The sequence below is a fragment of the Pagrus pagrus genome (assembly GCF_965226575.1).
Source record: "Pagrus pagrus genome assembly, chromosome: 13".
NCBI classification, from domain to species: domain Eukaryota; kingdom Metazoa; phylum Chordata; class Actinopteri; order Spariformes; family Sparidae; genus Pagrus; species Pagrus pagrus.
Genome location: NC_140197.1, coordinates 13,062,235 through 13,088,194, shown reverse-complemented (window position 1 = coordinate 13,088,194; position 25,960 = coordinate 13,062,235). Strand labels below are relative to the sequence as shown.

General features: G+C 39.6%; 1 protein-coding gene across 3 annotated transcripts; it reads left to right on the top strand.

Moving 5' to 3' along the window:
- Positions 1-716: 716 nt before the first annotated feature.
- Positions 717-15,733, top strand: clcn7 (chloride channel 7). 3 transcript variants are annotated; one of them, XM_084371615.1, is made up of 25 exons: positions 717-964; positions 1,990-2,040; positions 3,870-3,935; positions 4,366-4,431; positions 4,584-4,716; positions 5,546-5,655; positions 6,183-6,263; positions 6,355-6,417; positions 6,595-6,678; positions 6,790-6,883; positions 7,423-7,487; positions 7,631-7,747; positions 7,841-7,895; positions 8,028-8,088; positions 9,749-9,890; positions 10,768-10,861; positions 10,982-11,154; positions 11,433-11,484; positions 11,690-11,817; positions 12,271-12,356; positions 12,572-12,704; positions 13,254-13,313; positions 13,431-13,607; positions 13,960-14,040; positions 14,208-15,733. In XM_084371615.1, the coding sequence occupies exons 1-25, from the start codon at positions 851-853 to the stop codon at positions 14,292-14,294; spliced, it is 2,373 nt and encodes a 790-aa protein (XP_084227741.1). In that variant the 5' UTR covers positions 717-850; the 3' UTR covers positions 14,295-15,733. The 3 variants fall into 3 exon arrangements, with proteins under 3 accessions (XP_084227741.1, XP_084227740.1, XP_084227742.1); XM_084371614.1 differs by having other exon boundaries at positions 718-964; positions 1,963-2,040; XM_084371616.1 differs by lacking the exon at positions 1,990-2,040 and having other exon boundaries at positions 718-964.
- Positions 15,734-25,960: the final 10,227 nt, after the last annotated feature.

The window sequence follows — 25,960 nt, the reverse complement described above, 5'->3', positions numbered from 1 at the left end:
GAGCACCTATAACAAACTCAATTTGAGTCCAGGATGTGTCCCTGTCTCACATTTTCATTAATGTTATGTGTTTACACTTGTGCGTTTCCAACTATAACAAGTCATTTAATCGTAGAACGTATTGTATTGCTGATAGGATTACTGTATAGGTTAACACCACATGGATTGCAACTAAGTACAGCAACTCAAGTACTGTACAATTTTGAGGCATTTGCACTTTAATTTCATGCTGCTTTAAACTTTTGCTCTACCAGATCTCAGAGGGAAATATTATACTTATATTTTCTCCTCAGGCTACATTTACATTTACACAGCTCAAGATTTGACAGACAAAACATATGACAAGCTTATAAAATATGCACTGTTATATATTTAAACTACTCAGCAGTAAATCAAATATAAAAAAAATAGCTCCACCTGACCTAAAAGTACAGGCCTAGAAGTACAAGTAAAGGCCTTAAAGTACAAAAATGCTAATTACAAATTAATGCAACAGTAATTATACTTGTATAGTGTTATAGTTAGGCGTTTTATACCATTTTTACATTGCTACTTTTACTTAAGTCAAGGATCTAAATACTTCCTCCTACACTGTTGAACACAGGCCTGTTGACACTGACGTCTTTGCGCTCAGCCTCAGTTATTGGGCCAAAAATAGTAAAACTACATTACCCAGCATCCAACGCGCTAAACTGATATTTTTGGTCCTGCACGCTAGCCTTACTAAACGTCACGAGTTACAGGGATGACCATGGGGAGCTGAGGGAGAACAACAGTAGTTAGCCAGCAACAACTGCAATTCATGAAATAAATTTGCGTCACTTTGGGCGGCGAGCTAGCGGAGGCCACCATGGCGAACATCACGAAGAAAGTGTCGTGGTCCAGCCGAGCCGACGAGTCCGGGGCGACCGGGGAGGGGACACCGCTGCTCAACGGCTCCGAGCAGCCCCGACTCTCCAGACAGGTACAGCTAGCATGTTAGCTACGTTAGCTTAACAGCTGTTTTGCACCATTAAGGAGATGCTGTGTCATGTTTTATCAACCACTGTAAGGTTACGTTAAACGCTGCATGCGTCATGAATGCCTGTAATGAGTTTTAATGCACTGCCGCATACGCAGCGTTCATTTTGGGGTGTGTTGTCATGTGTTATGGTATGTTTGCAGTTGCAGCTTGGTTTGGGATGGCATGAAAATAATTAACTTAGCTTTCATGTAATTACTTACAGGATGCACTCAGTTGGATTCAGTCAGCTAGAAAATATTTACAAAAGTAATCAGATTAGTGAGAGTTTTGACAAGCCAGTCCTTTCAATAGCTTGTTAGTTGGGCTATTCACTGGCTGATCTGATACTGGAAGAGGCAGTCTGATGGACACATTCATCAATATGGACGACTTAACCTGATTCAAGTCATCAGCTTTAAGGATGATTTAATTTATGTTACATAGCGTTACAGGGCATCTGTGCCTGGTATAGATACTATTTTAATCTTGTACATGGTTGCTTTTATGATGTTAGAGTGCAGTGAAGTATCAAAAGTCGATATCAAAGTGTGATAATGTTATGTGATATTTGACCAGCTCTCTTTAGATAAACAAAGTCACCTGTTGAACTAATATAGAAACACGGGGAAATCCAACTTCCGTTTTTCTCTAAAGCTGCCACCAGGACTCACCAGTTACTTCCTGTACCATCAGGGCCATAGATGGACTTCTTTTGTTAATGTATTTAAGCAGGAAGTGGGTATTTACATATGTATAATTTATTTTTCTTGCCTCAAATATGAGTAAACCAATAGAACCTGAGTAGGGCCCTGTTGTATTCAGTGACAATCAGACAAGTGTTTTATCATACATGCTGTGTTAGTTCCCTTGGATAAAAACATCTCTGTGAAGTGAAAACATCAGCATGGAAATTACTACACTTAGCCATATATATTTGTTACTGTCTGTGATGTCTGTAGCTGTCTGAAGGACGCAGTATATTTCAGATAGGCAGACTCAGCACGGTGGATTTGGAGGAGGAGATAACGTCAGAAGAGGTAAAGTCCGAACTCGAAGCGTCATAGCACTCTTTCTCTTTGTGTCTGTCGCTCCTGTTGACCATCACTCCACCAAGACCTTTAGTGGGGTTTCTCTTAGACTCCTGAAGTGAAGTTACTTCATCCACTATAATAGTAAAACCCCAGCTATCTACAACCAAATCAATGAGAACAAGCCTGTCACCATAATACCGTTATCAACTTACATACATCGTACATATCGTCTTGAAGATTTCTTGAAGGCATGTACATGACCACGATTATATTTGCTAACCTCAGTATTAGCCACTATGTTTGCATGTGTATTTACATAACAATTTAACCACCATGTTAGCCAACTTGACGCTGGTTTTCCCTACAATTACTTGCGTCATTATGCTGTTACATTATCATTATATCAGTGGCACACGGTATAACAGTCTTGAAATGACAATGATTATTTTTGGGAAAAGATATTCTCCAGCAGAAAGTAGTTATTATGACAGCCCTAAATGAGAAGCGATTTGTTATGTCTTAAAATTACACACAATCAACATCAACATGCATCTAGGGGACATTTGCCATTGACTTAATGTTATTTAATCACACACAGGCAGAGTTTGTGTCCAAATGGAGACTTGAAACCTGATTTGTGAGATGCAGCCTGAGATAAATGTGAGGGTGCAGACAGTATTTAATTTAATACCAGTTGGCTCCCCTTTAAAGCCTAATATAGTGAATTTGTCACAGAAATCACCCGCTGAAAGGCCAAATCAGCAGAGTGACGGTTGACTCATCTAGTCTGCAGAAGAGTCACGTGCTTGGAAACTGTCTGATTGTTTCCACCGTGATGCATTGCAAATGGTGAATTGATGCAGACCATGTGATTGATAATGTGCTCAAACCATTCAGTATTTTCAGAAACTGATGGATCCAACACACTAGTTACTGATGGAAAAAAGAAAATTGAAGATAAAGTACAGAGCAACAGGGCAGTTTGGCAATACCTTTATCAAAAACCTCTTGCTGTAATCGTGAAGCCAAACCAGTAAAAATGTGTTTGAGTTAGCTCACACCAGAGTCAGGTTTGATCAAGCCAGTAAATAAAAGCCAGTATAGGACTTTAACTGAAGACGGCAGCTCTGTTTCCCTCCGTGACAGAAACCATCAGATTCAGTTGTGTTCACTGGCTGATGGGGATGTGATGCCATGCATGTGATTTGCTTGATTGTTGTATGCTGTAAACAAAGTTTATTTCTCACACAGAGTTTTGGTCTGGCTATGCGACTGTCATGCGACAGCCATATAATCAGCAACTTGATTTGTTGCTGATATATGGCTGTACAGACGGACCACTTAACACTGCATGAATACGTGAAAAGGAATGTCTTTGAATGCCTATAGTTGCTTGTTTGTATGTCAGAATGCACTCTTTTGCACCAGTGTTTCCTTCAACCATAAATAAAGTCTGCATTGACATTAAATACCACACCTACAAGAATTTCCTCTTACTTAACTTTGGCTATTTTATGCTAAATGTTCTGGAGGAAACACTGGTGCATGTTCTTTCACAGTCATTGCATCTTCGATCTGCCTCATTATGAATGTGCTCCAGTATCTAAGTTAGATAAAATCTGTCAAGACGATCCTCTAATGTTGAAGAATGGCTTCTTTATGTTGTTTCAAATGCTTGTGTTGCTGCTTTTGTTTCCAAAGTGTGTGATTCTTCTGATTTCAGTAGCTCAGTTCCCAGCTGAGTACAGTCCCTCACATGATTCAGCCGGTCAGAGGTTGTACTGCCGGTCATAGCTGGTGTGCTGACCTCTGTTTTTCTGTGTTTTCCCATGCAGGACTCTCTTAGGGGGCGGCCTAAAGAGATCCCCCACAATGAGAAGCTGCTGTCACTTAAATATGAGGTAAAACGGAGTGCTGATTATTAGATGATTGTTCAAACCCTGGATTACATTCAACAGCACTATGATAACTGTAGCCTCTATGTGTGCCTTTCATTTTTGAAACTACCTTTCAGAGTTTAAAAATGACTGATGTTGCCAAATAATAATAGAAACAGTAAATTGAGTCCATAACCCAACAAAAGAGTGCAACAATGGAGATAATCTTCTTAAGCTGGCTGGTAACTGGAAACAGTTGATAAAATCAGCTTTGTGTTGCCATATTTTTGGTTTGCCATGAAGTTGCTGACATTGATCTAAAGATAAATATGGACACACAGTCAGTTGTGTCACATTTTCAAGATCTTTGTTTGAAGAATAGAAGTAAACATCATCACCTTTATCTGTATTTTTCTCATTTATTGTACTTATTTTGTTCTGTGTCTTATTCTAGAGTCTGGACTATGATAACATTGAGAACCAGCTGTTTCTTGAGGAGGAGAGGAGGATGAGTTATATGGTAAGTGGAGTGGGAATCCCCTGAATATATGTAATAATACCTGAATATTTTCCTGTATATAAATGCATGGGTTATCCTTCCTTTCATCTGCCCTCATCTCTCCTCCTCTGTTTGTTTCATCTCTCCTGTATCTCTTCATCTTATATTTTTAGGGTTTCCGCTGTCTGGAGATAAGCCGCTGGGTGGTCTGTGGTCTGATCGGCTTCCTGACCGGCCTCATCGCCTGTTTCATCGACATCGCGGTGGAGGAACTGGCTGGGTTTAAATACCAAGTGGTCAAAGAGAGTATCCTGAAGATTTGACCTTCACCTTTTGCAGGGTTTTTGGTGTTGTACTGAACGCCTGACGCCTACAACTTCTCCATCTTTTGCTTTACATGTACATTTCATATTCAGGAGGTAACTGTATTAAGAATGTAATTATCAGGCACTATTCTAGCATCTAAAAGATCCCATTTCATCCTCATTTTCAGGTTCAGAATTTTATTTTGATTTAATTAAGAAAAAAACCCACAATTTTCCTCATACTGTCTGCAGCACCACTATTCATCCTCTGTCTGAACACTACATTTTAGTGCCTGTCTCTTAAAGGCCCCTCTTCCTGACAAGCCCAGTATGCTATGATTGGTCAGCTTCTCTTTTTGCATGGCTGTGGCCACATAGTTGTGACATCACAACCTTACAGAAGTCCTAATAGGAGTTTCTGAAAATGGGCTGTGTGCATTTCTCCATGGATTGAGGGTTTCGATACATTCACAGCATTTGTACAGCACCTAGACCTGCCTTGTAATCAAAGAAGACATGTAAATCTCCCTTTTTTTTTCTTTTTTTTTTACAATATGGGACCTTTAAGTGTTGATTCCTTAAAAAGATATGTTTTCTGGAATCTGTCTAGCTGTTGCAGAAAAGAGTAGTTATTATGTTCCAGTCATATCCATCATAATTATCTAAATAGTCACACTTAATATTATAGTCTTCATCCTGCCTGATATTTGTTGTTGATAAGAGCTACTGAAACATCATGAGTGGCCGCAACAGTGTGACCCTGTTTGGCAAATTCCAGCCATGTGCTATAAGGACCCTCAGGTCTTTCCTTGACCTCTGACCCCTCACAGACATAGAGAAGTTTACAGAGGTGGGTGGCTTGTCAATCTCTCTCATCCTCTGGGCTGTCCTCAACTCTGCCATCGTCATGTTGGGGGCCATCATAGTTGCATTCTTTGAGGTAAGACTGGAGGAGAAATATTGTGACATCTTGGTAATGTCTGTTTTAGGAACAATTCCTGTCTTTATATCAGTTCCTCTGCGGTGTGTTCTTCGAGCATGTGGGAAAGGATTTAGAAGAAGTGTGTCATCTAGCGTAATAATGGTTACAAGCCATTCAAAAAGAAGTGGAAGTGAAAACGAATTGGACAATAGCAGTGCGTATTACTGAACATTTGTAAAGATGGATCTGCTTCTGTGTTCGTGCCACTCTGTTTAGCCAAAGTGTTTAAAGGTTTATTAAGAAACATTAAGTTTCCTTCGCAACCAGACTGATCATAGAAGTGGTGTAAGTGTGGTTTTTATTCCCACGTATCAGTTGCTAATGCCATTTCATGTGATAATCAGTCAGTGAATGCTTTTTAGTTTCATTATGAATGTTAACACCCCAATTCTCACTTCCTCGGATATTACTCCTGTTATTATAAATACTGTAAAGTCTGTATTTTTACTTTAACCACCAACCTCCTCCTCCTTTGTCTCATCCAGCCCATAGCTGCAGGAAGTGGTATTCCTCAGATAAAATGTTACCTGAATGGAGTCAAGATTCCCCGGGTGGTACGACTCAAGGTACAGACGCATATAACACACACATGTGATCGAACCACTTTTGAACAGGAAGGACTTTCATAACCTGATGTTGTTTGTTTATCCTCCGCAGACGCTGGTGGTGAAGGTGTGTGGTGTCATCTGCTCAGTGGTCGGCGGTCTTGCTGTCGGAAAGGTAAACTGAAACTCTCACTGACTGTCCCCATTTACAAACCTCCTCATTTATGGACCACATACAAAAAGTGGGGATTTATAATTGTTAAACATAATTTTTATCTTTGTATGTAACTGCCAAGTCTTGCCATGGACTCCCTTTCATAGCTGTCTTCTGGTTTACCCACAATCCCTTTAGGAAGGTCCCATGATTCACTCTGGTGCTGTTGTAGCGGCAGGAGTGTCCCAGGGCAGGAGCACCTCCTTAAAGAGAGACTTCAAGGTCAGTGTGCGAAGTGAATCTCTCTCTCAGTTGTGTGTGTGATGCTTCTCAAGTCTGTTTGTGACTAAGAATGATTGATAACATGTATAATATGTTTACGTGTGCTTCTAGATCTTTGAATACTTCCGGAGAGACACAGAAAAAAGGGACTTTGTGTCTGCAGGAGCTGCTGCCGGAGTCTCAGCTGCTTTTGGAGCACCAGTCGGTAAAAACCTCAGAAACCACACCAGAGCAGAGTATACACATGCACTTCGTTATTAATCTGCTTGCCTGTGCCGGCAGTTTAGCTGCTATAAAGCCAATATGGCCACATGCCCAAACTAAAGACAAAGAAACCTGTGTGGAAACTCTCTAAAGTGCTTGTTCTCCAAGGAATAGGACTTGTGATTGTAGACCGCCCAGGTAGAGCCTTTGTATGGGAAATGATGCTGTAGGGAAAAAGCTGCCTTTTGCTTATGAGGCTGTTTCCCTGCAGACGTGTTCACCAGTGGCATGGACACGCTTTACAAGCGGTGTCTGCTTACAGTTTAACTTACGTAACCCAGTAAATGTTCAACTCCATTTGCGCACTAATCAATTAACATGCTGTGGAGGATGTCATGTGATGCTACCAGCTAACTTGGCATCCATTTAAAATCAGCACAAAATAGAATGGATGCTCATCATCAGAGAAGGGGAACAAAGGGATTATTTAGTTAAAATGCTGCTTTGGTTGTTGACAGTGTTTGTCTCTTTGTTTGACAGGCGGCGTTCTGTTCTCTCTTGAGGAGGGAGCTTCTTTCTGGAACCAGATGCTGACATGGAGGATTGTAAGTCACAGTGTCTTATGTGCATCGCGATCATAATCCCATTATTAATGATCGTGTAGTGTTGTCAAATTGCTTGGATTGAGAGAAATGTTGTCACCCTTAATTTATTCATTATCCTCCCTGTTTTCTGTCTCTGTCTGCAGTTCTTTGCCTCCATGATCTCTACATTCACCCTGAACTTCTTCCTCAGTATCTATCACAACAAAACAGGAGACCTTTCCAGCCCTGGTCTCATTAACTTTGGACGCTTTGAGAGTGATGTGAGAAACTCATAAATTGTTTTTTTTTTTTTTTTATGTGTTGTTTGTTAGTCAGTGTAAAAGCTGACAAGATGTAACCTTGTTGTTTTTCAGAGTGTGGCTTATAACCTCTATGAGATTCCCTTGTTCATCGCTATGGGAGCTATAGGTAAAAATGCTTTTATTCTATTCTTCACCAGCTGCACTTGACTCGAGAATAACTAAGCCAGTTTTTCACGTTTTAAACATGACAGCCCCTCTGTGTGTATGTTCCTAAGTTTTTCTTCTCCCTCCTGTGCAGGTGGATTACTGGGAGCTCTGTTCAACGTTCTCAACTACTGGCTGACCATCTTCAGGATCAGGTTAGGCTTAAGAAGGCATGAAATGCTTACAAGTACAATGCAAATTGTCATTCATTTGAGGAAAATATTTTCATTAAAGAGTGCAGTGCAGAGTAAAGTGTGCCAAGAAACACATAACAACGTAGCATGAAGGCTTTGCTGTTGCCTGTCAGAGACAGGGTTGGGTGCAGGACGAGGAAGTTCAGCTGAGTGCTTTAAACAGCTTCTCAGAATCAAAGCATCTTGTGATTGAGTGTTTAAAAATAGTCACAAAGTTAGAACAGGTACGATCACTGGGGGACTGACTGACTGATCTGGGAGGAGACTTCTGCTAAGATACCTGCTGTTCCTGCTTCCTTGTCAGGAGCTGGATGGTACATACGTACAGATGTCATGATGATGGTATGGCAAGCAGTTTTAATAATTACAAATAAAGTTTGTTCAACTATCCACAAGTAGAAGTTTATAGTTGATATTATATTGTAGATATATGCCAGTGGATAATAATTACAGTCTGACCATGATAATCCAAATAACTTCAGTTCTAATCTGATTCATCAAAAGGATTAAGATTAAGATTAGATGCTATGATTTATTATTACCTCTGCCAAAGGATATTATGTTTTTGCCTGTGTCCGTTTGTTTGTTGGTTGGTTTGTTTGTCAGCAGGATTACACTAAAACTACTGAGTTGATTGATTTTCCTCTTTAGGTACACCATTAAATTACAGTGGTGGCTTTGATGAAGTCCTCTAATAGTGTTTTTTTGCTATCATAACTAAAGCTTTCAGACAGAGATACCTCAAATGTAATGTTATTTTATGAGATGATAGAGCCAGTTCTCCTGTATGGAGGTGATGTAGCGAGTATAGTAGCTTATGTATGCAATCCAAACTTAAGCTCAGGGATGAGTGCGTCTTTGCTGTTGTAGCTCGTTTGCTGTGGAACAACATTCCCCTACCTAAAGGATCTGCATCCTTCATTGTCTTTTAAGTTCAGATGCAAAACTTACTTTATTCACTAGTACTTGAATTTTCCTAATGTTGCTGACTGTAGTTTATGAAAACTCCCTCATCACATATACAGTATAGAAATAAAAAAAAAGAAAAAACAACCATTCCATTGTTATATTTATAAGGTGTTTGTGCGACATTGGTCAGCATAAATGGCAGTATATAAAATATTTTGATCTCTGGCATTTATTAAAACATTTCCAGAGATCAGCTGATGCTGTCGCTGCTGTTAAAAACATATGCGCAGTTTATTATATACTATACCTGTCTGGGCAGCTTCTAAAAATATTCACCTCTCATCTGACACAGTGAGCAATTGTAAAGATTAAGTCTTGAACCCACTTGACATTTATACAGCCACAACAGCTGAAGGCAAAAAATGGCAGAGCTGGCAGTGAAGCTTTGTTTTCCACTCAGCTGTTTTTATTGCACCCAGAGTTGCCTCGTCACCTGGGAAAGTCCACATTGAGGCCGACAGTTCATCAACACTTTGGAAGTTTCAGATTCATTAAAACCATTATATGTAGGACTTAAGATTTCCCGTGTTTGTGTGTGTGTGTGTGTGTGTGTGTGTGTGTGTGTGTGTGTGTGTGTGTGTGTGTGTGTGTGTGTGTGTGTGTGTGTGTGTGTGTGTGTGTGTGTGTGTGTGTGTGTGTGTGTGTGTGTCAGGTATGTTCATCGCCCTTGTTTGCAAGTGATGGAGGCCATGTTGGTCGCTGCAGTGACAGCGACAGTGTCATTCACCATGATCTACTTCTCTAATGACTGTCAGCCTCTGGGGCCGGACAACACTGAGGATTACCCACTGCAGGTACACACACACACACACACACACACACACTTAGGCCAGCAGTTAAAACAAACTCTTGCTGACTTTTCTTGGTTTAGCGATGACGTGTAATAAAACTAATACTGGGGACGTCATTCTTAGTCTCCAGAGGATGAATCCTACTGACTTTGTGCTGCCATAATGCTCACATTTGTGAATGAATGGCTCATCAATTATTGATTAGATGTTATGAAATTTGGTACACACATTCATGCTCCCTATAGGATGAACTGTAATAAATTTAATGATTCTTTGACCTTTCATCTAGCGCCACCATCAGGGCTAATCACTCCCATTAGCCTCAGTCTTCGGTGCTAATCAGCAAATTATGGCATGCTAACGCGCTAAACTAAGATGGTGAACGTGTTAAATATATATAATGTTTACCATCAGAGTGTTGTCATTGTGAGCATGTTAGCATGCTTGTTTAGCATTAGCTAAAAAGCACTACTGTGCCTCAGTACAGCCTCACAGCTGCTAGCACGGCTATAGTATCTTAGTTTAAATTATAGAGTCAACGTTAGATAGATGTAAATATTTATTATTACGTCTTGGTAAGCTAGTTTTTACTTAGTTTTTTGCAATTTCACATTTTAACGGACAGATTAGGGACAGATAGAATTGGGAGAGAGATGTGAGTGACGTGACAAAGAAAATATTCGAACTGTATAATGTTTACATGTTATGCATTTTAGACCACTGATCCAAAACAACACCAAATATACTTGACAATCATTGTGTCAGATGGTAGATAGCATGTAAAAGGACACAAAAACAGGAAGGACAGCTCTTTGTGTCTCCTCCTCTTTCTCTTATTGTGTCACTCTTATCATTTTCTGTCTCTCTCTCTCTCTCTAAGTTGTTCTGTGCAGATGGGGAGTATAACTCCATGGCAACGGCCTTCTTCAACACTCCTGAGAGAAGTGTTCGTAGTCTCTTCCACAACCAGCCAGGTAAAGCTGTTCACTTGCTGAAATAAGTCTTCACAAGCATGTGCATCAGCCATTTTTTCCTACCTTTTGTTCTTTCAAACGATCTCCTTACGTAACCCCTAATTCCTCTCTGTCTTAAAGACACCTACAATCCCTTAACGCTGGGTTTGTTCACTCTGACTTATTTCTTCCTGGCGTGTTGGACCTACGGCCTGGCGGTGTCTGCCGGAGTCTTCATCCCATCACTGCTAATAGGAGCAGCCTGGGGAAGACTGTTTGGACGACTGCTGGCCGCCATCACCTCCAGTGGCTCGGTTAGTGTCTGTGTCTTATGCTTCAGCCTGTGAGGGCAACACAACAACTTTCATCTCCTGTACTGATAAAAATACAAAACTCATGCCTGCGTGGTGTACTTAAGACCACATTTCCCAGTGAGTTTCCACTGTGTCAGTGTTTATAATGCCAAAATTAAACCAAAAATATATTTGTGGAAGTGGAGAGCTTCTGTGACAGTCTTGCTCTTTAATTAAATTAATATACTAGATGTTATGACTCACTGTTTGACTTTGCTGTGTGTGTGTGTTTTGTTTAGATCTGGGCTGACCCTGGGAAATATGCCCTGATTGGAGCTGCAGCTCAGTTGGGTGAGTAACATTAATCCTCACATTGTTGTTGTTTTAGTTTTTAGTGCTTAACAGGAAATAAAAAATGGACCGTGTTGTTATGACCAATCACAATGACTCTCAGCTGTTTTTCAAGTAATCCATATTAACACTTCTATTCTGTTAAATACTCTCTAAGATGAAATATAAAAGTATAGTATCTGTAATGCTGCACTGCTCTCCACAGGTGGTATTGTGAGGATGACTCTCAGTTTGACCGTCATCATGGTGGAGGCTACTGGGAATGTCACATACGGCCTTCCCATCATGCTCGTTCTCATGACTGCCAAGATAGTCGGAGACTACTTTGTAGAGGTGAGTATAGGAGTACAGACAACGCAATATTGCCTCCCTCTGTGTAACATCAGTTGATCGTTATAAATCCATATTATAGTATCCGTAAGCTCAGAATTCAAACTCAAAGCTGGTCATAAGCAAGTTTAGAGGACAGATTGGAGACACAAACACAATGTAGTTGCGTCCCAAATCCTAACACACAAATTCTTTGCAGGTTTTGACTGTGTAACACTTTTACAATAAAAAAAACTTTACAAACAACTTTTACCATTCAAAATATATTTTTAGTTTTTAAGATTAATATATAAATAACATTCTGAAGTTAAAGTAGTGTATTTTCCTGTCGGTACAAAGCAGTTAGGTATGTTGGTCTCTTAGTATACTACAAAGATAGGTTTATAGTGCATATGGTACACAGTTAGCATGTTTTATGAGATTGGGACAAAGACAGACCTGTCTCTTCTGCTTCAGGGTCTGTATGACATCCACATCAAGCTGCAGAGTGTCCCCTTCCTGCACTGGGAGGCTCCTGCCACCTCCCACTGGCTGACCGCCAGGTAAGGTCCTGCCTGTTTGTTAATGGCTGAGTTAGAGCCATTCTGAGTCAATGATGGTTAAATTCTACTCAAAACATTCAAGGACATGAGAGAAGTGGTGTAGTGCTTTATTTGTTCAGTGTTATTGTGAAACAATACTCTTGCAAAGAACTCGGTGAACTATGATTTTAGATTTCTTACTCTCTGCTTTTTCTCCTCTCATTCTTAACATCCAGGGAGGTGATGAGTTCTCCGGTCACCTGTCTGAACAGGATAGAAAAAGTAGGAACCATTGTGGACACCCTCAGCAACACATCCACCAATCACAACGGCTTCCCAGTTGTCGTGCAGGTCACTGGTAGTGATGAGGTACTGTTTAATGGCTCGGGTTCTGTTTTTAAATGGGTGTATTTTGGGGGTTAGAGCAATTCATGACAAATAAATCTATCCTGTACCTTGTAACTGACTTGAATAAATAAAATGATAGTTGAGGGGAAACACTACTGGTGAATAGGGTAAGAATTTTAACCAAAGAGATATCAGCATGAAACTTCCCCAGTTGATTTCATTCATCAGTTTAAATATGAAGTGAGGCTGTTTTATTAAATATGCACTAATTTGCATTCAAAATTCTGAACTAAAATAGACACCAAAATGTGTATTTTGGGCATTTTCTTGTCTGACAGAAGGCATGTTATAATGGCAAAATAACCCAAACCTCAAAATTGCATGAAAAAAAGGTGTAAGTAGATGATGCACTACAAAAAGGCATGTAATCGCAGTTCTGGGACGACTCCTCGCACAGAACATTACAGACTGATAATACTGTACCAGAAAGGGTTTTTACTTTGAGGTAAATAGGTGGATAGAAACTGTTTTCTTTCATTTTTCACACTTTTTTCACCCTCTCCCTTTCAGCCAGCGAAGCTCTGCGGCCTCATCCTCCGCTCTCAGCTAATTGTTCTCCTCAAGCACAAGGTAACATCAGCAATAGGAAAAAGTGATGTCAAGATGTTGACAGTATTATCAGCTACACCATCGATGTGACAGCTGACATGGAATAGCTAAGTGTTTGTCCCTGCTCTGTTCTGGCAGGTGTTTGTGGAGTTGGCTCGGTCCCGGCTGACCCAGAGGAAACTCCAGCTGAAGGACTTCAGAGACGCCTATCCCCGCTTCCCCCCGATCCAGAGCATCCACGTCTCCCAGGACGAGAGGGAGTGTATGATGGACCTCACTGAGTTCATGAACGCAACACCTTACACTGTACCACAGGTAACACAGACACTCACACACACACACACACACACACACACACACACACACACACACACACACACAATACAGACATATTAAACTAGTAATCTACAAGCACAAATTTGCACTGTTTTTAACTTCCTCAGTGAAAAGTGTTCAATGCAAAGTTTCTGAGACTTCTCTGTTGTTGTTTTTTTGGTACTATTATTGTGGAAATCATTCAAGCTAGTCTGGTTTTCCATTCGTGTTCCTGTCTTTTTTCTGTTTTTCTTTATGTAATTATGTTTATGCCTTTTGAACATTTCTTTCTTTTTTTTAGAGGTCAAAGTTGTTTAAATGAATGAAGTTGAACGAGGTGGTTTGTTCGCAGGAAACATCTCTGCCTCGTGTGTTTAAGCTGTTCAGAGCGCTGGGACTCAGACACCTGGTGGTTGCGGATGATGAGAACAGGGTAAGATTGTGTGTTTGTGTGTCTCTGTCTGTCATTATACATTTTTATTTCCCTGTGTGCTGCTGAGCTTTTTATGTATTGATTAAAGTCAAAATGTATTGATCACATTAATGTTGCTGAATGCCACAGTGCTGAGGATGATTTTTTTGGGGTGTGACCCTCTGCAGGTGGTTGGACTGGTGACCAGGAAAGACTTGGCCAGATATCACCTTGGCAAACACGGACTGGAGGAACTTCAGCTGGCTCAGACATAGTACACACACACACACACACACACACTGACACAAATCCATGAACTATGACCACCCGATGCCTCGTCAGCTGTGAACCATCAGCTATGCAGCCTAAAACGACACCATCAAAGGTCTCAGTTATTCTTCGATGCCAAAATGGTCACCATGACAGCGTAAGTTATTAACAAAAAATACTCGTTTCAATTTCAAACGGCTGTTAGTTTCAAATTTGGAAGACAAAATAACTGACCTCTAACCTACAATTTGTCTGTCAAATCTGAGTATTGCTATTATCACAGTTTGTTTAATAGCTGCTGTGCTAGGACTTAAAATGATACCGTAACATTTTGATACCTTGTTTACTTTGTTATGTTATGGTATCAAATAAAGCCAGAATGACCTTTTCAAAATAAAACAGCCTCTTTACCAGCTAGAAGAGAGGAGAAATCAGTTTCACGTGTGTTAATCTGATTCTGCTTCCCCATCGCTGTGTGAACAGTTAAATGTTACTTCCCTTGTGAAGTAATGTTACAGTGATGCAGTGATACATTATTAATCAGTTATAACACTGGTTAATTAAATTTTTAAACAATTCAAATGGATGCATATAATGTCTTGTTATTCAACTAAACAAGACATTTCATTTGAAAACCTGAGTTTGAGTGTTGAAGTTGAAGAATGGGTTTGTAATATCAACAACTTCACTGACTGTTTAAGGTCTCTTTTGGCGACATTAGAAAGCATAGTCTTTTCCATTATTGTGTAGTTTTGCACTGAATGAATGCTGTTATTTATTGTTGACGTTGAAAACTTGTTTTAATTTTAAGTGTGTGATTTGGGTTCCACATATACCATAATTCAAGACACTTCCACAAGTGCAGTTTAAAAAATGGAGAGGAGTATTTTTGAATCTTGTGTGTGTCTGTTATTACATGGAGATACAGACTCTCCCTTCTCTCTTTCTGTCAGCTTTACTGAATATATATATATTTATACTACTGTCAGTAAGAAATGGATTGATACTCAGAGGTACAAACGTCATTTTTCGCACATTCAAATGTTTGCACTTTGACCTACTGCTGAAGAAAGTCTGTCTTTGTTGATAAACACCCACAAGTGTCCCTCCTGAAGCTCTATATGAATGTAAACTGTTGTTTACCACCTTCTGTTTAAACCAATCAATGTAATCCTGCACAGTCAGGGTACCACACAAAACACAGATACTCTGATTTATCTTAATCTTATTTTTCTCAATTTGTAAATCTGACATTTCTTCAAGTATCAGTGTTATTTTTTCTGTCCTTGTGCACTTCATTGGTTTTAATCTTTGATTTTTTTTCTCTTTTGTGCCCTTTGTTTTGTTATACAGTTCTAGATGTTAAAATATAGACTATGCTCGATTTTATAACCACTGGATAATCCTTTTGCGAATTAATAAAGTTGAAATGTATCTATTGTTACATGATTTCTTTGTCTGTTTGTCGCATGGTGTTGATAAACACAGGTCATCATTTAAGTGAATAGAGTTGACATCAGAGAAATGAGAAATTATCTTCATTAAGCATTTTCTGTGATCATTAAACACATTTCCCATCAACAGATAGGAGTGGATAGTTTTCTCCGAGTGTATACGTTATACAGCAGACAGCGTCCCCCATATGTAGTAAAGTGCTGAATTACTTAGACATTAAGTAGCTGGCTGTAATAGAGGCTGTAATTTCCTGAGGGAATATTATTATTAGCAAGATTGACAATCCAAATTAATGGATAACAGATAAGGAAAAACAAACATAAGTGCACAATAGCACAATAAGTTATTTCAAACATGCCCATACCCACCCTGTATACATCACTTCTCTTAGTCTCCACTAGATGTCGGAAAGACGCCAGCTACCATCACTTGCTCTAATTGGAAATACCTACATGTGCATTGCTGAAAATCAGCTGTTCCATATTTACATATAACCTGCATGAATCTAAGCTCAATTTGGTTAAGTGGCAGTTCAATGGTGTTTGCATTAAATGCAGCAGAGTCAGTGATCACATGTTGGATTCAGGCAGATGAGCCACAGCGCCTAAAGCTACACGTACAGTAGAGCTGCATGATGTCGTCAAAAAATCATACTGCGATTATTTCAACGGATATGTATGATTGCAATATGATTTATTATTAGTGGTAATGATTCTTACATCTTAAGAAAGACATTTATAGGCCAGGGCATCTCGGCAGCACTTCAGTACTTGTTTTATTACACATTTGACCTTTATTTCAGCAGGATGTTTTTTTAATCTGTTCTCGCACCTTTCACTGTACTTTTCTTGACTATTCTGAGTAAGCTGTTTGAGATTTGGTTGAAAAACACGACATGTCTGTAACCTTTTTAGTCCAAAGCCAAAAGTTGTGTTTTTGTACTTTTTCTATTCATCTGCCTCTCAAAGGCTCTTTTTACCTTAAAAATATGGATGTATTGCACTTTGTTAGAATAGCAAGATACTATACTATAAAATACAATGTAACAAGAATGATGCTTAGAAGAAACAGTGTGTTCACATACACTGGCAGGTTAAGACAGCCCAAACATGTCATTTACATTACAGTGAAACAAATGGGAGGGAAAAAAGGGTAATCCATTCTGCCTGATGTGGCTTCTTCATGTTGTTTCATGGAGCAACAACATGAGCCGCCGGCTCATCAACGTGGCCCAGGAGACGTGCGTACAAACTGCTAAAAGAATGTGATCACATGCGGCTCAGCCCACCTCTGAATGTGGTCTGAGTGATCGGATCTCAGATGCGTCCTCAGTGCTCCCTACATGAAAAAGCTGGTGAAGGGAACTGCAAGGTGCTAAAATAAAAGCTTGTCCCACTTGAATTATCCAGAGAAAGAAGTTCTGATTACAATATATTAACTTCAATGATACTTAATTTAAAAAAATAATACACATGATGATGCTCAGATGGAAAACTGGCTCTGAGTCTCCCTCTACCCCTGTCTGTCCCATTCCCTCACTGGGCTCCACTCATTCAAGAGGAGCCTCCTGAGTGTCTCTGCGGAGGGAGAGGGAGCGACGACATCTTCTGCCGCCTTATTGGTACAACATGTTAAAAAATACACTGCTTCAGTCCCAATTACACGGCCAGTGATGCAGGGAAATCTTGTGATTTGAAAATGTATAAAAAGGTAGAGTAGCACTTTGAGTGGGAACTATACTAAAAGCCCTAAGACGTGACCTGTGCCTCTCACAACCTTCCCTACCTTCCCTTTAATGTAAATTATAATGTGTAATAATGTAATAATACATTTTCTTTTGTCATTTCACAGCAGTTAATGCCCATTTTTATCTATATTTGCAAGTATAAGTACATTTGTTTCACCATTTCCTGAAGAATGTACTCAAATTACTGTAAGCTATTGTTTTTTTTGGCTCAAATATCACAATTTCAGGATTATTATTTTTTGTTTAACAATGACTTTTATTTTCCATTTTACATGTACGTTATCTCTTAGTATAAGTAGCCCCATAATTTGCCTGTGAGGTCCTTTAGCCTCAGTGATGTTGAGTTAACATGAAGCTTCAAAAATGCTGAATCCAAAGAAGGTGTCACAATGTTTTTATGGGCTAAAATGCTTCCAAACAACTTCTTTATCATGAGACTGAGTTTTCTGGAGCAAGAGCAGATCTTTTGACATCGGTCCATGTTCCAGATGGAAAAAAAAAATTGATTTAGTTAATCATCTTTATACATGAGGCTTAAACTGCCAGTAGTAACAGAACCTTTTTCATGCTTTCACTCTATCAACATGCCCGTCAGCCACAGTTACATCCTGGTGATTAGTAAACTCACATCTCTCAAAAAGACAGCTGTCAAATAATGGGCAAGTATATTAACTTGTGCGTAAAGACTTGAGCCTGCTGAGCATTTTATCAGGTTTGTCCTGTTTGAGTATAAAATGTGTGTCTGCATGGCTGAACCCTGGGGGCTCCTTACACCGAGACACTCTTTACGACACCATCCATGACTACCTTGTTCAAGCACACATTTTATAGATAACACTCAGGCCATGGGGCCACTGCTGCTGATTTATATTTCCATAAAGCAATATGAGGATAATGGGTTTATAGCAGTGGTTGCTTTAGGACAGACAGGAGAAAGACCCACTGCTGACAGTGACAGGAGTGATTGGTGGGTCACAGCAATGACATTAAATCAGTCATTTAACATTTTAAAATGATGGGTTGGTACAATGAGGCTTGTGGAATTTTTTGCCAGTTTAAGGGGATTTGTATGCAGAGAAATACCTTGGTGATGTGTGATTCATACATAAACTACTGATGAACACACATCTATTCCTCCTCAAGGAAATCTCTAATCAAATAATCTGTATTAGTCATCATTTTATTGCATTGGTATTACATTGTAGCTCCAAATTTACTTAAAGTACAAAAAGTAAAGGTACTTATTATGCAGTATGGCCCATTTCAGAATGATATATAATATATTGTTGAACATGTTTGTATCACTTCAAAGTTGCAGCTGGTAAAAGTGGAGCTAATTTGAGCTTCCACTGGGAAGTTTGATCTATAATAATACATTGGAATCTATTAGTTGATTATATTTCGTACAATAATCTTGACCTAAAAATAACAAGTTACTAAAGCGTTGACAAAAATGTAGTGGAGTAAAAAGTACAGTATTTCCCTCTGAAGTGCAGTGGACTAACTGTATAAAGTAGCCTAAAATGGTAGTACTCATGTGAAGTACAAGTACCTCAAAATTGTACTTTCACAGTTATGGTTGATGCACTTATCCTTTCCACGACTGCAATAAGCATTCATGGTTATACGGTTATATATGGAGTTTTACAAAGAGTGCTCTCTGGTGGCTGACTTTGATATCAGGTTGGGAAGTATCTTTGAGTGCAGTAACAATTATGAGCTGTTTAAAACTGCAGTACTAAATGACAAAAAACCCACATAACTCGACTGGCTAACAACTGCAACAGGCTTCAAGACAACCAGGGAGCTGAGATCATCGCTGTTAGAGGCTTTAATGGGTGTTGGGACACAGGTTTTCTAAGCTCGGGCAGACTCGCACACTTCGAAATAACTGGGACTGCTCACAGTGATAATACGCTTATCTCAAGTGTGCAAAAACTCCAGGTAATTATGAGAGACATGACTTGTATTTGTGTTTCTTCTGTGAACTAAAAGTATCCTCTCTTCATCGGACCTACAGCTGTGCTTCATGTTAGTGACACTTTAGGCTCACACAAAGATTCAGTTTGGGTCTACATGCCTTTAAACCTTTAGCTTACTGACAAAATAAACTAAGACTATTATTGTAGATGGCTGAGAATGTCCCTGTTTGTGCAAAATGTAATAGGATGTCTCCAAGCACACATACAGGAAGTGTACAAATGATTTGTATATTTTCATGCCCCCTTGTAAAATACACTCAGAAGATGCTCGACATGACACCATGCAGGGTCACGATTGTTATGGGTTATTCCTAAAAAAGGAAAATAAAGTATGTAATGTTTAAAGTAAACACCAGTCAATGTTTTAACTTCATAACATGATGTGTGCACGTGTACTGTATATGTGTGTACAGGAATGTTTATGTATGTATACATTTGGGTGCTATGGTTTGTTTGGTAAACTGACTAAAAGCTAGTTTAGTTTTATTCAACCGCCCTGAAAAAAATCCTTATTTCAGATTTCAGCTTCATGGTCATGATGGAGGATGCAGTTTTTAAGTGCTGTTGATTTGAACTGAAATGTGTTTTATAATTTTTTGTCCAGAACATTTATACATGTATGAACAAGGGTCGAGTAAGGATCAGTCTCAACTTTCCCTGATTGCTAGAACCTTTAACATATGAGAAGTTATCATAACTGTAAATTAACCAAGTTTATCAAGTGAACGGTGATGGGATTATCTGTGACTTTTGCTTATAAGACTTGTTTTCCTGTCCAGTGTGATTTTGCAGAAGACTAACTGAGGCAGGCTGGATCCCAGAGAGGGATGGACCCACAGGACCTGTAGTTCTGAGGGTATATAAGGCGTCTGTCAGTGTGACAAATAAGCTGCGGGACGAGTCCTCTGCTGACAACTTCTGTCAAGACTTTCTCACCCTAATCTGAAAAGGTAAAATTCTATTTAAATATGAAAAGATTTATAGATTATAAAACCAGAAAAAACATATTTTTTAGAATTGTGACTGGTGAATTTGTGGTATAAAAGATGAGGATCTGATTGGTTCTGATTGATCTGATTGATTTGGTGCTTAGAAAAGCAAAGAGGGTAACCAGCAAAATTATTTTTGAATAGATTAGGTACTTAAACAAAAAAATATTTTAGCATCAGTTTCATCAAATTAAGAAATACTCTCTGTTTATGTTTTCTTGTACCTGTTTGCTGAAGTAATTTAGTTGTGAAATCCACTGACTGACAGAAAGTTGACAGTTTTGACAATCAGTTAGTCCTTTATTAAAGCAACAACATGTAGCTTTTTTACCTTAAAATAACAGCTTCAAAATCATTTTTATTGAAGAGTACAGTACGGTGGTACAGTGTCTTCTAACAGGGTGAATGGTGTCTCTCTCTCAGCCGCTCCGCCCCCCCATCACTTGTTTGTGCACTGTGTAAATTCACTGAGAGGGTTGGATCACAGTGTGACATACATGTTTACGTAAAGATATAAGTTTTCAACACGTAACATTGTTATGATGTAATTAGTGTTGATTGTAGTTAGCACCTACATTACATTAGTTTTGTTGAGTTTTTCTTTAACCAAGCAAGCAATTAAATGAGCATTTTCTGGCACTAGGCTGAACGGGGCATAACTTCTCAAAAAGATTAATCAATAAACAATACTGAAAATAATTATTGGTAACAGCTCCAAACCAGACATTTGCAGTATCTTTGAGACTGAACTTAAGCACAGTAAGTATGTTAGCATGCTGATATTTTCTCATTTAGGCTAAACACAAAGTACAACTGAGGCTGATGGGAAGTGTTGGACCAATTAAAATGTTGACCCAATAGAATCATTAGATTAAAAATTAAAGCACCCCTTCCCAAAGTGAAAGTTAATGTATGTTTAAAAAATGTAATGGCAATACATCCAAAACTTGTTGAGATATTTTACTACAAGCTGCAGATGTAAACCACATGGTGGTGCTAGAGGAAAAGTCAGAGGATCATCACAGCCAGTAGCCCTCACCTTCTGAGCGCCATGAATGTCTGTACAACATTCACTGGCAATGCATCCAATAGGAGTTGACATATTTCAGTCTGGACCAAAGTGATGGACCAACACAGAGACATTTCTATCCATAGAGCCATGCTGCTAGCATGGCTTAAACAAAACCAATACCAAACAGTGTTGCATTTGTTCTGAGTGTGACTTGCTGTGTGTGTGGTTACAGAATGCACATGCTGATATATCCTGATACTGTCCAGTCTGTTGTTTTGTGTCCCATTATTTGCTACTACCCCTGTAGCTCCTCTTCTGCCTTTGATAAATCGTGTTTAACTCATGTACATAATGCTCACTCATCACCCGACAAAAAGAGCCTCTTACTCATTCCTTCATCCCCTGACACACTTGATTTCCACCCCTGATTCCCTCCATAGTTATTCAATCATCGCCTGACAAACACCTTTGTATTTATTCATTCATCAGTGCCCAGCCACTACCTTTACTACATCAAATTATTATTCATTCCCTCAGAGAATTAGCGTCTGGGTTATTCAGTCACTCTCAGTCAGACTAAATCAGGCGGTTATGGCTGAATAAGCTCCAAATGAGTCGGGTTATTCTTTCCACACTAAACGGAGATAAAGGCTCCCCGCCCAATATGCCGTCGGGAAACCATTTAGACACTGCTTACACACACACCCCGAGTGTATAGCTTACATACTGTATCTGTGTGTGTGTGTGTGTGTGTGTGTGTGTGTGTGTGTGTGTGTGTGTGTGAGAGAGAGTGGGGGAAAGCAATTATCCAGAGCTCATGTACCCACGGCTTAATGGAATAACTTGCCAAATCAATGCAGATTACACTTGCAAATCCATGTGATATCACTCCGTGAATTCAATTTGAGGTGTGTTACTGTATGATAATTGTTTCTCCTCGCTCGCCTGCACTACCCGTGCACCTTATCATGATGATAAATTAACTTTTGATCGTGATGTAAACAGCATGAGCGATAACTATAACCACTTTAACACCGGACAAAAACCCACCCACTAGCATCTGGCTTTTGTCTTTAATGGGAAGGGGTACAACTGGCATTCATTACTGGTCCAAATGACTCTGCAGTAGTCCAGTAGGCAGTGATGGAAACAAAACACCTGGGTGGACATGCAAATTTTCCCTTTTCCACTGTTTCTATGATGTGTGTTGAAGTTGCAGATGATTTTGTGTGAATACTTTATTAAGCTGCACTTGAACATCCCTTTCAGTCGGCATTGAGTTTGAGAGAGAGGGACTGAAGTAATGAGTGTGGTTTTCCACAATCAAGATGTATTTTTTATCTTTATGAGATTGTTTGTTCTCCTAATATCCAGTATGAAGTGTCTCACACCTAAAAGTGGTTGGACAACAGGACCTTTCAAATTATTGTCAAACAGCTAATTGTTGTTTTATAACATGCTGGCAAGACTTCTTAACCCTGTAAAACCAAAAAAAAAAAAAAAAAGCTCTATATCTTTTCGTTCATACAGTGAATGATGGACTGGTTCTGTTGGGGTTTGAGGCGATGACTTCATGTTATAAAGATAACACCTAAGCGCAGCAGGTCCTCGGTCGGTGCCTGCTGAGCATTTTATCAGGTTTGTCCTGTTTGAGTAAAAAATGTGTGTCTGCATGGCTGAACCCTGGGGGCTCCTTACGCCGAGACACTCTTTATGACACCATCCATGACTACCTTGTTCAAGCACACATTTTATAGATGCCACTCATGCCACGGGGAACCACTGCTGCTGCTGATTTATATTTCCATAAAGCAATATGAGGATAATGGGTTTATAGCGCCGCTTGCTTTAGGACAGACAGGAGAAAGACCCACTGCTGACACTGACAGGGGTGATTGGTGGGGCACGGCAATGACATTAAATAAGCTTTTACTGACGTCAACCTTTTTAAATTGATGGATTTGTACAATGAGGCGCACGATTTTCTGCTGGTTTGAGGGGATTTTTTTATGGACTGTTGTGAAACGCTTCTATTTTTGTATAAAACGATCTCTGAGGTCTCTTTAGAATAATAGTCATCATTTTGCTGTATACTGTGTCTGAGAGCAGAGTGACCTCACTGTCTATACTGACCTCCAGCTGTGCTTCACATTAATGACTGAGCCTGCAGTGGTTGCAGCTGAACCTGTCACTTCAGTTCGGCCTGAAATTGTGGTCTCACAGTGCAGAAATATCCAAGTCTTACCAAATACAGTTGCCTCATTCCTTAAATACTGTGAGGTATTTGAAGTATTTGTATTTTACTTGAGTATTTCCATTTCCTGCTACTTAATTCCTCCACTCCACTATATTTCAGAGTGAAGTGTTGTCTGTGCATGTGCATGGTTACAGACTAGTATATCAATCTTTATATTAAAAATCTTAATCCTGTTGGTAACCCCTTTTTTTAGTGAATGTATCTGTGATATAATCACATTTTTTGTAACTTTACTGGAATACAGTTACCTACTTTGTATCCTGATTACGTTACATGTATTCCCTTAGTCCCCAAGCCTGCTTGTTTCTAGTCAACATATCTCATTACGCTTAATAAAAGACAAAATCACCTGGGAAGTAACATTTTGGTGTCCTACAGTATTTTTAGACAAACTACTTTTTAAAATTATTACAAGCAGGAAACACCTTATATTGTTTTTTTTTTGTTTGTTTTGTTTTTTGAAGTGACATTATTTCCACTCCATTTACTCTTTGGGCTGACAAATAGATTCAGTCTGTGTCCAAGCAAACTATTCTCATGTTTTATTTAGCAAAAATAAATGATGTAAACATAAACTAAGAATGTTATTGTCCCCAGCTGAGAACGTCCCAGTTTGTGTAAATATACACAGATAACACTGATATCGGATGTGTGCAGATTAAATGCTCTAAATTGTATATTTTCACGTCCTCTTATAAAAAAGACCAAATAGATTGACATCATCAGGGTCACCAGGGATGGCACGGATGTTATAGTTTATCCCAAAAAGGAGAAAAAGATATGTGCTTTAAAGAAGCCAAGCTTAAATTATGAGCCAATATTCAGTTCCATGATGTCACTGATTAAATAGGTTAATTAGTTCAGGTTGTTGTCTCAAGTGATCTAAAAATACAGTATCTAAAACATTAATATGATCAGCAGTGAAACACGACTGATATCTATTATTCAAAAGAAATATTGACCCAAATTTATTGGTCTGGCTCAAACCTCCAACATCCTCTCTGTGTTGAGCTCACTGCCGTTCGCTGGCAAGACAGCAAAGACGAAACTATCGCCAAATTGAGTTTGGATCAAGACACGGGCTCAGCTCTGTGTCTCCTCTGCTTCAGTGTTTTTTAATCTCTGCCGCTCGCTCCCACTTCCCCAGTTGCTAATTTTCATTTTCTTTCCGAGCACACGAGCCGACGTCCCCTCATTTATCAAACTGGCCCTTTCCGCCTGTAAAAACCTGCTCTCTCTCAGTCAGTTTGTTGAGTTTAAACACTCATTATAATGTGACAAAACAAATCTGGGTCAGGTTACAGCTGATTTGTGAATTTGGTTCTTTGAGTCGAATCAGGAAAATCCATTTTATTCCACAGATTTGAACCACATTACATTTCTGCATGTTTCAAATGAATGTACATATGTGGATGTAAAATATTGATAAGGTTTTGCCAGAGTCTGAGAGACAGTTAGAGAGAGAGGGAAGTTGTTTCACATGACATGACAGCTGAGCAACCGCTGAATGACAGATTAACAAGGTGTGTGTGTGCGCGCAGACGTGTGTGAAAGGGTTTGTGTCTGATTGTCAAGAGGCGAGAAGCAACCCCCTTTGTATTCTACAGTACTACAGCCTCTATCTTAGCTCCGGGGATGTCAAGAAGAGAGGAGGGGGGGAGAAAAAGACAAAAAGATGATGCGAGAAAGAGATGGAGTGGAAAAAGGAGAGTGAGAGTCATGATTGAAGCAGACTGCTGACAGGGTGTGGTCATTATAAGACAGAGGGAGATAAAGAAGAAGAAGAAGAAGAGGAGGGAGAGGGTGGGGGTAAGATAAATAGAGACACAGAGAGCGATGGCGTGACACAGTGATGAATAGGTGGAGGGAGAGAGTGGACACCACAGGAGAATTCATAAAAAGTGATGAAAAATGAAGAGGAAAATAAAAGCATGAAAGAGTTGAAGAGTAAGGGGGGAGGAGGGGGGAGGAGGGGGTGTTGCGTGAGAAGGAATGAGGTGTGGAAAAAGAGAGGGGGGGGTGAGGCGAGGAAGAGTGAATGAGGGAGAGAAAGAGGGAGGAGGAGGAGGAGGGGGGGTAAAGGATGAGCTCATTGCAGTCTCTGGGCTGATGACACGAGGAGGAGGGAGGGAGGGAGGGATGGAGGGAGGGAGGGATGCGGGGGGAGAGAAGAGGAGGAGGGGAGGGGTTCGCTGCTCGTCTGCGAATCGATAGCCAGCGTCTGAGTAC